We start from the raw sequence: 12,451 nt of genomic DNA on the forward strand, positions 1-12,451 counted from the left end.
GTACGTACAGGTATTTATGAGGTGTCGCTAGGTGAAGCACGGCACTTGGTTGATCTGAGGAATCAATATAACACCTTTTTTTGAAGCTCCGGACATTGGACTCACGTAATCACGTTAGCGGATTACGTCGTCTATATCACTATAGAAGCAAGCTTCATCTAACTTTGACGATATGGAGAGTAGCGCATTTGGAGAAATTTTGGACCGGGTACATACCTGAAACTCCAGTCCATGCTTCTCACGACAATAATCCTTAATCCGCGGATAACACTTTGCCATCAGGTTGTTCCGTTCCATCGTAGTATCTGTCGAGAAACAAAAGACGCATTTCCATCAACAAACCACTTTGACACTGAACTCAGGCGACCAATGTCGGCCGGCTTGCCGGTCTGCCGGATGGCCTTCAGGTTACGTAACGTTCTGCGTACCTGTGAACGTCGAGCTGGTGAAGATGCGTACGATTTTGGAGCTAACCGGGGGCAGATTCTCCATCGAGCCGGCAAAAATGGTGTCAATCGTACGGTCATCCATTGTGCCGCCGGTTAGTGACTAGCGAGGTAACGAAACACTACTAGCACCGCACAGACGATTAGATCGTTTTCGTTTTATTCACTTTTTAACTTTTACTTCCGCCTGCAGCTCCTGGAATCACTGGAACTGGTGTCTGGGACGACGTCGCTGGCACTGAACCATTCTCACTTTCGTACCACTGGCGACTGACGGGTACAGTGAATACGTCCGAGCTGGTTGGTAGTATGCCAGAGCTAGCCCCATACCTGGTTTTTCGCAAATTTGGCTTCGATCAAACCGTTTTCCATTGCTCGCTGGCTGCTGCCATCCGTTGCCAGGTAGCGAGATCGCGACGTCGCAGAACGACCGCCAACTGCGACGCGGACGAAAGCGAACCGCGACTTTGTTTACGAACCGCGGATCCGTGGAGTTTCCCAACGGAACCGAGGGGTGGTACGCGATGCCGATAGTTGAGGTTTGTTTTCACTTTCATGCTGACGGTTTCGCCGGTCGTCCGGAAGCGCCAAGTCAAGATTAGTATCCTGTGGGGTTGAGCTGCCTCTCATCGCCAGTCAGCGGATTGGATTGAGGATTGTTGATGGGGCATTGTTTTGACTGGAAATCGCCCGATGATGATGGGTGGTTAGCGGGCCGCAGGATGGGCCGGAACCATGAGTCCCGCGTTTCTGTTTAGAAAGTGTAACGTAAAACTGTCACCCGACTATCCGGCGAGGACACATTGGACAATGCTTGTGTATCAGTGTGTGTTTCAATTCCGCGTTTCGTGTTTTGCATGAGGATTTGGAAGGAGTTGTATGTGAATGAAGGATGATGCCGATTAGAGCGCGATTTCCTCGTTTAATGGCGGTTGCTATGACCAACGGCGTGTTGTTGTATCGGCATGTCCCAGCGATGAGGGAATTTCTCACCCGTTGCGGTCGATGATGACGTTGCCGCCTGCATTGCGGTTTGCGTCATCATTTAACAATCACTCTTCGGGACCTACGCTGATTGCAATGAGACAGTGCGGAACGAGGGATAGCTAGCACTTTCGAACGAATTGCAGATCATTTTCTTTTATCGTATTATGCGGTTGATTCCATGTATCAACTTGTATCACTGTGATCTAATTAGCTTAAAACCATCGGTGACATTATTTAGATCACGACCACGTTTTTTTAATTACGATTTTTAGATAAAATATTTGTATCTTTAAACTTACGGTGTGGTTGCGCAATTGTGGTTATTGATACGAATCTACCGGATTTAATAGAAATTGAAATACATAAATTATCTATTGTAATTTATATTAATCATCGCTAGCAGAATAATTAATCATTAATTATACCACTAGCAGAAACATTCGAAAATTGCGAGAACTTTACCGATTTCCAATTAATAACAACCAATCACACTAGAAGGGGTTTGAACGTGAGCTTACAATAAATTCTTGTCGAGCATTCAGGCAAGCTTAATCGAGCTTGCCGAATTGCTGATAATAACGAATCAGTTGATATGTAGTCTCTGAGTGTCTGAGTAAACGTCTTGTAAGCAAGAACTTTATTAGGATTTACTTTAGAAAAATCGTGTAGTTTAGTGAGCATGTTACAACCCCTTGAAGACCCTAACTGACCTCAATAAGATGTGAATACATTTACTAAAGAAACGTGATCATAATGTCTGAAGACGACTTGGCAAACCGAAAGTGCTTCAAACATTCGACGCAACAACAACACACCATCATGCTACCTCCGGTATGTGTTACTTGATAATTGAACCATTTTAAAGTGTCCCTCCTCGTTAATACAAATCCTCAGGGGGAGCGAGATTTAACTGCGAACAATGTCCACCGTCGAAGGGGCCATCCCGCCAGTCACCGGGGCGCGCCGCCAAGCGGAGTGTATTTTTCAATTACTTTTAACGATCCAACTCGACCACTGTGGTGTCGTAATGCCAAAATCGGCCAAACGCAACAGGCCCGGATCACGAATGTACGGACGCGATCTGCGAGGCGACCGTGTTCCCCCTGAAGCGACCATTGATAGAGGATCGTAGTAATTGGCTTAAACGGGTGTAATCGGTCATCAAACATCCCCTGGCCGGGTGATGGCTCGGGCTGTCACTATAAAAGGTGGTCTACTAGCGTCCGGACAGGGTTCAGTCTCCGGTTGGCGGTTGGCTTTCGAGCATATAGCAGTAGCAGCAGCACCAGCAGCACAGCGCATCGCAGCGAGTCTTATCCATCGTTCCTGGCGAATCTACACGTCCCCGATTAGTACGATCGACCCCGATCTCTTGGGCTTCGCAGTCTACCGATTCTGTTTCGCGATCTACAGTTTGGTGAGGTGAGCATACTTTTTGGTAAGTATCGGTGGGCATATCTTTGTCTCGTTCGCAGGTGATTTGCTGCGATACGGCTGTTGTTTGTGTGTTTTTCGTCGAGGTGGCTCGAGACGGCGGCAATCATCGACATTGCATCAGAGATAGACAGAGAGAAGAAAGGTGAATAAATCGCGTTGTTTAAATCTAACGAATGAAATGGAATCTTACGTAGTTGGTTTAATGTGGAAAGAAAACGCACAAGAGTGGTCTAAGGTAGTGTTAAATGCAAGATATGCCGCGGATAGGTATAAGGTATTGTTGATGGTTTTATTACTTCCTTTCGTAGTTTAGTTACTTGATCAAGATGGGCTTTAGAATTGAATGTGAATTGAAATTGAATTGAAATTGAATGATCATATAAACCAGACTGTGAGGTTGGTTAGCCATTTGTAAATTAGATTAGTAGATCTTTTGAGAATCTATTACGAAATTTCTATTTTAATTGCCTCGACAGTTTATCACAAGCTTCCACTATTTGCAAGCGTAATTCATTGTCCAAGTAATTGAATTTCAAATATTGTTCCGAAAAAACAATATACTATGACACATCGCCTGAATGAATTATTGGCATCTTTTGCCGTTTCAATATAGCTTTGCGTCCTGTGCAAGCGATGAAATTGATTAGAAATATGATTTAATGCTTCAGTAACTTAAAATTTCTGCTGAGCTTATGGTTGCACTCATACAGTTGAATGCTGCTGAAGCTTATTTTCATCTGAAGGCCGAAGAATTCGATTCGTAGAAAACTCATATGCAATGAAGTCCGCCGAGTAGCACTGTGTGCTTAAAACACAAAAGAAAATCACCAGAATCCACTGACTCGAACAGGATTACGATAAAATGTTGCTAACAATGGCTGGCCGCCGTACAGTAATATGAAGCAACATTGTTTGTCCAAAGCGTTTCTACAATATGCAATTGCTTTGAAGCAAAAAAGTGGGAATTAACTTCCGCAGGACAATGGCTGTCGCTGTCGTTTCTGCTACAGAAACATGGCTGCTGGCAATCGTTAATGTCCAGCGAAGGTTTGGGAGCAGTATGTTTCCCCGCATAAGGATGAGCCATCGCAGCCATTGTGTTTTGTGCAAGGCTCTTATCTCCATTTTGCTTGTGAGCTTGCGAGCTTGGCATCCATCCCACCCCAGACAGCTTTATCTATGTACAAACACACACACATAAACACATAAACACATAAAATAATTCGCGAAGAGCACACTATTGCAGCGGCCAGCGAACTGGAGAGGAATAACAATAAATGTGCATAATTTTATATAGAGAAATAGATATTTGTGCAAGAAGGTGGTGCCAACGCTGTATGTGACAACGAACGGAACGACCATGCTCCGGCTCTCGCCAGTGTTCGGCAAAGGAGGAGTTGCAACTGCGCTTATCGGTCGCTCGAGTTCGGTAGTGCATCGAAACAGCAGAAGCAGAAGCAGCACTTGGAACACGTGGTCCGGTTTGTTTTTAGTTTTTGCACCGAAACAGCGCGTTCTGTGGCAACAAGCGGACTCGGGAAACCACGCGAAAACCCATTCATGCCATGCAGCACAGTGTCCGGAGTGTCCGGATGCGTTCGGAGCTCGTGGCCACTGTATCGGGCATGCGCCACATTTCCGGAGGGGAAAGCGTGGTTTCGTTGCTTTCGGGGATACGAAATGTGAAGGATTTTGGGGCAAACCAAGTCACGAAGCTTCGGTGGTCAGTGTGGGTCCCGCAGCCGGCCGGCAACGGCGGTGGATTATTTCGTCAGACGGATAAGAGCTACAGCTCGTCAGATCATACAGACCATCTGGCGCCAAAAATGGCGCGGAAAGCGATTTCGATTTACGAATCCCCAATTGAAAAGGGAGGAGACAATTTAGATTTGATTTGAGACGGTTCCCAGATGTATGAAAAATTATGTGAAACTACTACAAGATGTTATAATACCATGGTAAGTACAGTGTAGTGCGCTACAACGCCTGTTTGTGAAGAACTACGGAATAAAATAGTGAAAACCAAGAACATGTTAAAGTGTAATAGATAAGACAGTTGATGAGTCAAATTCAAAGAAAAAAGAGCAATGCCTTTCATAAGAAAATATCAACACCTTGAACTATTTTTATTAATCAGTTTCAAAATTTACTAAATCAAGCAATCAAAATTATAAAGCCGAATTAGTGTTAATCAAAAATAAGCAAATAAACAAAAAGTGAAAAAAATGTTTCTAAAAAATAAAAGCAACAAGATAGAAACCAACTATCTTTGCATAGGTTCTGTAATTCACAACTAACCTATTCCTTGAATCAAAACGGGAAACCAAATTTTGAATTGAAAAGAATGATAAAACATCAAATTTAAAAACATTAAACCTAAGTTGACGCAATAGAAATGTAAATTCAAGACAGGTGCGATCATCTTTCTATAGATTTTTTAAATAAATATATTAAAAAATTGTGTAAAAACGAAAAAAAACATAATGTGAAGTTATGAATAAAACAAAAAACAAAATAAACCAACGTTGCTGCTAACCGAAGTACGACCGGGTTCAATTTCCGTTTCCATTGCCTTTTCTATCATTTCGCAGGATGATCCACCCCTGAAGGTACTGAAGCCTACTGGCGATAAGGTACATCGTTTTCTGTAGAGCTCGTTTCAGTGATCAGTTCTTTTTCGTTTTCTCCTAAAAAAAAAGAGGCCTCAACCATCTAGATACATCACAACCGCGGTGCAGTAAACCACGGCACATCCGATTGGCGCTACTTCACCCGAATTGTTGTTGATGATGATGGTGATGATGATGACCTGCAGTCAACACACCAAGTGGCGTGGAATGCTCGATAGGCGGCACTGCACTTTCCATGGCATGAATTGCGTCGCCCCACTCTATCCCGTTCGGTGATGTTCTATTGTTCGTAAATGCGTGAGTAGTAGTGAGTAACACCGGCCCATTCGATGGCTAGGCCCCTCCTCTCCGCAGAAGGGGTCTCGGCTATCGCGAGCCGCGGATTGAGGTAAATTCGTGTCCACTGTTTGACCACATTGTGCGTGTGTACATGTAACCATTGAGCAATACCATATTGAGCATATAACCATTGAGCATATGACCATTGAGCAAGAGTTCGACCCAAATCCGTCATCGTCGTGTCCACCAAAGCGTAAAGGGTATTATTGTCGATTGTGATGAAACTGTATTATACTCAAACACATTTCCTCCTCCCCGAAGCAGGTTGCACCCTATGTCCCGTGTTGTCCTTATCATTTGACTTTTTGTAGTTGTTTTGGACTTTCCCATGGGGAAAGATTTCAATTTCAAACTGTCGGTTACATCGAGCTTTAATGGTGTGCTACCTTTATCCTCCCTTAAACATACACACACACACACACACAGCAGACCGGAGATTCTGGAGAGTCAGCTTGTGTCGGCATTCAGGGCCGCCGCCGCTCTGCCGGATGCCGAATCGTTGGATCTCCGTCAACCATCACTTTCGCCGCTGGAGGATGGACGTCACTCTCAGCATCAGCATTCGGAGCATTCGTCGCATCACGCCGGACCACTACAGCTGACATCGGAGTACTCGCGTAAACGTTCCCACCGCCAGCTGGAGTTGCCCAACTTTTTCGCCTCCCCAACACACCTGGATACAGGGCCTGGGGTTCTCGGTGAGCAATCGTTGGGCTTGAACGATGGCGGACCGCACGAGGGAGGGCCCAGCTCCCGGAAGAAGTCCAAGTTTTCGGCCAACAGTTCTGCTGCGGCCGCAGCAGCAGCCGCTGCCGCAGCGGCCGTAGCCGCCAATTACTACGACAACGCATATCTTTCGTTCGAGAAGAGCCTCCGAGGAGCGTTCGGAGTGAACGCGGAAGGTGTAGGCAGCATTTCATCGATGCTCGATGGTGGTGGCCACCTGAGTCACCTTCAGGTGGTCGATCCATATCAGTCCAGCTCTCACCACCACCATCATCATCAGCAGCAGCAGCAGCAGCAACAACATCATCATCAGCACCATCCTCCACATCATCTGCTAAGTCCGATCAACTACACGCTGACGGCCGAAGCGATCAATCGACGCATTCGCAGCACGCTTGGATTGGAATTGGAATCGGAGCAAAGCGCCCGGGACCCGGGCTCCGATCGGGCTCCATCGGCAAAGGATTCTGCTGGTGAGACGGGTGAGTGTTACGGGACTGGCCCGGGTAGTCCGGATTGGATGAGACGTGGTATCGGTGGTCCGGGATCACAGCCACGGAGCGATTCGGCCGGTGCTTACGCTCGAGATAGTCCGCCCGGTATGGGTACGGCTTCTCCTCCTGTTTCGCATCCTTCTGCCCCTCCTCCGCTGGGATCGGGTTCTGGATCATACGGGGAGCACAAATTTGGAGCCCATTATTCGCCCGTACCACCGGCGACCACCATGATGCACGACGATAACAACAATGTGGATAAGAAGCCCGCTTATACCGAGTGAGTGAGTTAGATGTGGTGCCGGTGCGACATTGCTTTACTGCAGAGCGAAGCCTCCTGGTGTGCTTTATATCCCAGTTAATTGACAACGCTAGATACTGGTGTGTGGTGGAACGGCGGTGACTTTTTGGGACACGAATTTTATCAGCAAAATGGCAAAACGGTCACATTTGATAGTGTAGGGTTAGAGACAGCTGTTGGGGAGGCCCTGATATCCTGAACGGGATCCACGGCTACTAGGATCAGTTGTTAAGATGCCCAATAGAGAAAGAGAGAGAGAGAGTTCTCTCGCCTGGCGAGAAGCAGTTTTAAGATGTACTATTCCTTCCGAAATCTACGTAACCATAGTAACGTGCACATGCAGTGTAACGAAGTGTAACTTTGAATTTTGACTGAAAACTTGTTGTGGGCACGATTTGTGTGAATTTTGTGGAAAATGCCTTCCTTTCGTGTATGTGTATGGGTGTGCCGGTATCTTTAAGCAAATCAATTCGCTAGGCTTTGGACTGAGTTCATGACAATGACGGGAAATGGTCTTCATCAAAATTATGTAGTCATGTTTTGGTTTTTGTTGTTTAAATCATTATTGGCGCGACCATTTTCGATGCAAAACATTTTTGAAAATCATACATTTCCTTTAGTGAACTGCTCCAGTATCTATACCAGTATCACACCATGTATTGCGTCAAACGTGCCCTCCCCCCCCACCCCCCATTCGGAGCATAAGTTTTAAAATGAACGAAAAATGAGCCTTTCAATGTGAAGCATATAGGTGTAGCAGTGTAGAGAAAGAAATTGTAAGAAAGAGAGGCCGCACGCGAAGGGCGCACCAGGAACCCGCTAGGAAGTTCACTGATAATCCCCTCCCCCATACGATAATCAAAACGCAGATAAACCGAGCATAACTTTGACTAAACAGAAGTAAACCCCTTGGTGATTATTCTAGACTGATTAGTATACTATACGGACACGAACGGTATATACACTCCATCGTATCGGTATCATCGGCGCGAGTCGCGAGCCGGGGGCGGAAGGTTGAGGCTTATATCCAAGGATTTCAATTCATAGCATGTGGGTGGGTTTTGTATCATTATGAACCCGAGGAGAAAAGCTTGGTGAAAATTGTGCACGGTTGTGGAGCTCCTGGTTTTGAGGCCACCAGCCGAGTGGTTCACGAGCGAGCTTCACACCTACCACCAGAGAAGCTAATTGGACCCCAGAGAATGGGCGAATGAGAATGAGGAGAGAAAGAGAACTTTAGACCGACGGTTAATCGTTTTGTGAGGTGATCCGGGGACCTAGACCGAGAACAATTGCATATTTGGAGCAGAAGTAAAGTTACTTCCAATGGCCGGTAATAAAGTATGTTAAACGATTCTTCCAGTATTTGTCTCGTATCATCCAGCGATCCATTCATGTAAAAATGGTTGTTAATGTTTGTTCTTTATTTCTTCATAATGATGACAAGTGATATGGAATCTAAAGGACAAGATTGTGCGATATGGAATCTTTGCATGCTTAGTAAGTCGTTGTGGGTATTTTGATGCGATGGAATAATCGTTGATATTTTATATTAAAATTATTAAATTGATTAAAATAGCTTTGAAGATGAAAAATAGGCTTAAAGTAACATAGGCCAGTGCAGACGTTTTGCGGATATTTCTGAATCGAGTAATTTGCGCTTTACACTACACTACATTTTATCCTTATTTTTCTTCAGATTTTAAACTAGATTTGAGCACTTCGCGAAATAATTTCATAGATAATATTGAATATTTTACACAGTTCAAACCTTAATGTATCTCGTCTGGCATATTATTTGAAACAACATCAGCAACGATATCTTTTCCGAAAAATCTTTGACTTTGATTTGATTCGAAATAGCATGATTTAGGGATCTAATTTCTAGGATTAGGGATAAAAAACGAATAATATAAGGGACATTGATGGATTTAGTTATTAAATTCTATTTTCAAAATATTTTGTTTAAACTACTTTTGACACGTTCACGATGGTAAATCTATAGAACACATATGCATGTTCCTATTTAGCATCTACTACTAAACATCTACTAAAATCAGTAGCACATGCCGCAACGCGAATAATACAACTTGTTTAAACTTTTCCAAATAAGATCACAAAATTCGTTTTTGTACGTCAAATTCAAGTAAAAAAATTGGATTAAGCGAATAACCTAAAATAAATTTCATTTATTTGTCTCAAGTTCTCATTAAAAGAGATTTATCTTATCTGTAACGCTTATCCAGAAATATGTGATTCAATTTTACCAGATCAATATTTCCAGAAACAGTTGGCATATTAATGAACAATGTTTCCTACTAAATCGAATCTTCAAACAGCGTTAACCATATTTGTCGAATTTCATTAGATTTCTGCTTATCTTTCTATTCTTTCTGTTCTATTTCATTAGATTTCAGCTTATCTTCACTTCTTAGATTTCTGCTTATCTTTTGCTCAGTAATGAATTTTCAAAATTAAAAACAACAAGTAATCTACTTTAATTAAACAACATTTTAAATTTCATTCCTTCCATATGCCACTAACTACCTTCAACCCTGACGTCAGAGCATGTAGAAACCCATCGCAATCCGACCCAAATCCCCATTGTGTATTCATCTTCGGCATCTGCACAACCAACATTAACTGATTCCACTCCATCCACACAGGGCCCTGCACGAGCGGGAAGACTGTGCAAACAAACAACCAAACACAAACAGCGTTCCGATAATGGACGCTGGACGAATCCTGTCCAAAAGCTCCCAACAGTTCTCCTCAGGGCTCAGGGTGCCGGAGCTACAAACTTTTGCAGAACATGGCGTGGAGTGGAGTGAAGTGCTCGCCAGCTAAAACAAACAATAATCGAAAGAGTTCGTTGAAAATGGTTTGAAATGAAGTATTCGAAGTAGAGTGTAGCGAAACATCACTTCCTTTAGGAGGAGATAAAAAACAGTAACAAAAAAACAGGAAATTCTCCATCGGTCTCCATACACACACCCAAAAACAATCAATTGATAGGGGCAAGTAATAATAATTGCTTCCTGATCAGGGCCATCTTCCTGGCCCTGGACACGGCCAGTCCGTTGACTGGCGAAATGGGATTAATGAACAGCCCATGCCGGTACCGGCGTTGCTGAAGTACAATATTGGTGGTCGGCCGAACCCTGGCCACGGGTTAGAAATTTCAATTATTCTCATAAGAACGTGTCGACCATCGGCACACTGGCGCACACAGGACAGGACATTCGGGCGCCGCGTCAGAATGGCCGCGTGTTCGAAGCGAAACGAAGGAATGCTACCTATTCCTGCCGATCCACGCAAGCAAACCACCTTTTCCCGGCCAACATACGGACTCGTCGACGTCGAGTCGAGTCCGAAACAATGTTGCGATAACATGCTGGGAAGGAAGGTGTTGAGGGTTTTACGTGGTTCGGCTATTGCTATCGTGTGTGTGTGTGATGAGTGCAAAATAGCTTTCGAAAAAAGCAAATAAACAATCGATCCTCCATCGTCCGGAGGCCGGTCTTTCGGTTCCTTCACGATGACCAGCAACGGGCCAACGGATGTCCCGGATGATGGGGACCTAGAATGGCTGGCGAATCGAACAGAGTCACTACCGGAGTCCCGATCTGACCATCACCTCCGCCTTTTCCCCTTCTGTTTCTCTTGATGGGTAAGCAAATATTTTTACCTTTTTACATCGTCCAGCGCCACTACGTCGTCGTCGTCGTCGTCGTGGTTGTCGTCGCTGTCGTCACGACCATCGACGTTACCGTCGCTTTTTGGCCAGACAAGGATTTGGCCGATGGCGTGTCCATGTGTTTGTCGGGAAATTTGGCTCCGGGAATTGGTCGTTTATGTTTCTCGTTTCTCGCTCTTTTTTTTCGTTGTTGTTTTTCATCCCCGTTCCAAAGGATCGAACCGGATCCTGGCCAGAGTTCTGGCGTCGCATTGGGGACCGGACCGAAGATTCAGGAATTCAATGCCAACACTACCGTACCAGGGAAGCTAGTAGTTCCTCAATTAAATCAATTTGGCCTCTACCCCCACCGGGGTTCGGGAATCCATTTTCACGCCATCGGTCTTTGCGACGAGGTCAACAGCGCGGCTCGAGCAGGTCTTGGATGGACCACCATGGATCGTAGGGCTGTTGTTACTAATGGTTGACAATATGTCACGCATGTGTCGATCCGTCGGCCGCTGACCGTTTAGGTCGCGTAATTAGCGTCTGACGGACAGCGAGGCAGGCCAGGAAATGGTCACTACCAGTCGTTGGTCACTTCTCACAAGGAAATCGGAAAGTCGGCGACGCGTGGTTGACGGTTTGACGATCGATTTCTGCAAATCTGTTGCTTCATTAAGATGTCGGCGCGAGACGACAGCCGGCAAATTATTCATGATCGAACCATTTGGCCGGGAACAGGGCAGTTCCGCCGTCTGAATACGACATTTTAGATGGAAGGATCTTGTAGTGGACGAATACAGAATGAAAATCTGAGGCGAAAGAGTTCCATGTTCCATTCTGGACGATCACTCACAATCGCAGTAGTCTGGTTCGCCGAAAACCAACTAATGGTGATTGAATTAACAAATTGCACCATTTATAGAGCCGAAAAGTGGTTCGAAAATTCGACAGAAGGCGTCATAAACAACGCAACGTGATAGCACGCTCACGCGGACACTTTATTAACGACGCTCTTCGGTTGTGGCCGCTCGGTACAGCGCAGCACCCTAGGTCCGCATTCGAGAGGAGTGCAAACAAACAACAGGAAAAACAAGAGGTTCGAGAGGAGCCGAGAGGAAAGTGGCGAGGAAAAAAAACCCTAACACAGGATAACAAACTTAACAATGTTGATTCGCAAATTCACATCGTTGGCCGTGGCGGTCGAAGGAAGCGAGATCCGTGGCGCAATTCTAGCTCGTTTCTGCATGCTGTTACCCATACCGACTGTTTCTCTTGAGGAAATGCTGAAAGTTTGTACAACATGCTATGAAAACACTGCCCACACCCTCCCGGAATGAGCGAACGGGTGCGTTCCGTGAGAAATGTGTAAACATTGATTCATAAATTTCGTTGTTGCAACCCATTCCCAT

General features: G+C 45.0%; 2 protein-coding genes across 3 annotated transcripts in view; one reads left to right on the forward strand and one right to left on the reverse strand.

Annotated features, from left to right (window-relative positions):
- The window catches only part of LOC125955888 (NACHT and WD repeat domain-containing protein 2), an 8,086-nt gene extending 7,555 nt beyond the window's left edge, over positions 1 to 531 (reverse strand). Inside the window, exons 1-2 of the mRNA XM_049687191.1 lie at positions 429 to 531; positions 217 to 305 (exon numbers count right to left, since the gene is read on the reverse strand). Coding sequence (XP_049543148.1) covers positions 217 to 305; positions 429 to 531 — 192 coding nt within the window. The remainder of the gene's footprint in view (positions 1 to 216; positions 306 to 428) is intronic.
- LOC125955935 (AT-rich interactive domain-containing protein 1B-like) overlaps positions 1 to 8,756 on the forward strand; it is a 42,110-nt gene extending 33,354 nt beyond the window's left edge. Inside the window, exons 2-4 of one of the 2 annotated variants that reach the window (XM_049687283.1) lie at positions 4,613 to 4,828; positions 5,462 to 5,479; positions 5,570 to 8,756. In XM_049687283.1, the coding sequence (XP_049543240.1) occupies positions 6,168 to 7,343 (1,176 nt within the window). In that variant the 5' untranslated portion in view covers positions 4,613 to 4,828; positions 5,462 to 5,479; positions 5,570 to 6,167 and the 3' untranslated portion in view covers positions 7,344 to 8,756. Of the gene's footprint in view, positions 1 to 4,612; positions 4,829 to 5,461; positions 5,480 to 5,569 lie in introns of those variants that run through there. The other variant, XM_049687284.1, reaches the window with a different exon arrangement.
- The last annotated feature ends 3,695 nt before the right edge of the window (positions 8,757 to 12,451 follow it).

This window comes from Anopheles darlingi, chromosome 3, assembly GCF_943734745.1.
Source record: "Anopheles darlingi chromosome 3, idAnoDarlMG_H_01, whole genome shotgun sequence".
NCBI lineage: Eukaryota > Metazoa > Arthropoda > Insecta > Diptera > Culicidae > Anopheles > Anopheles darlingi.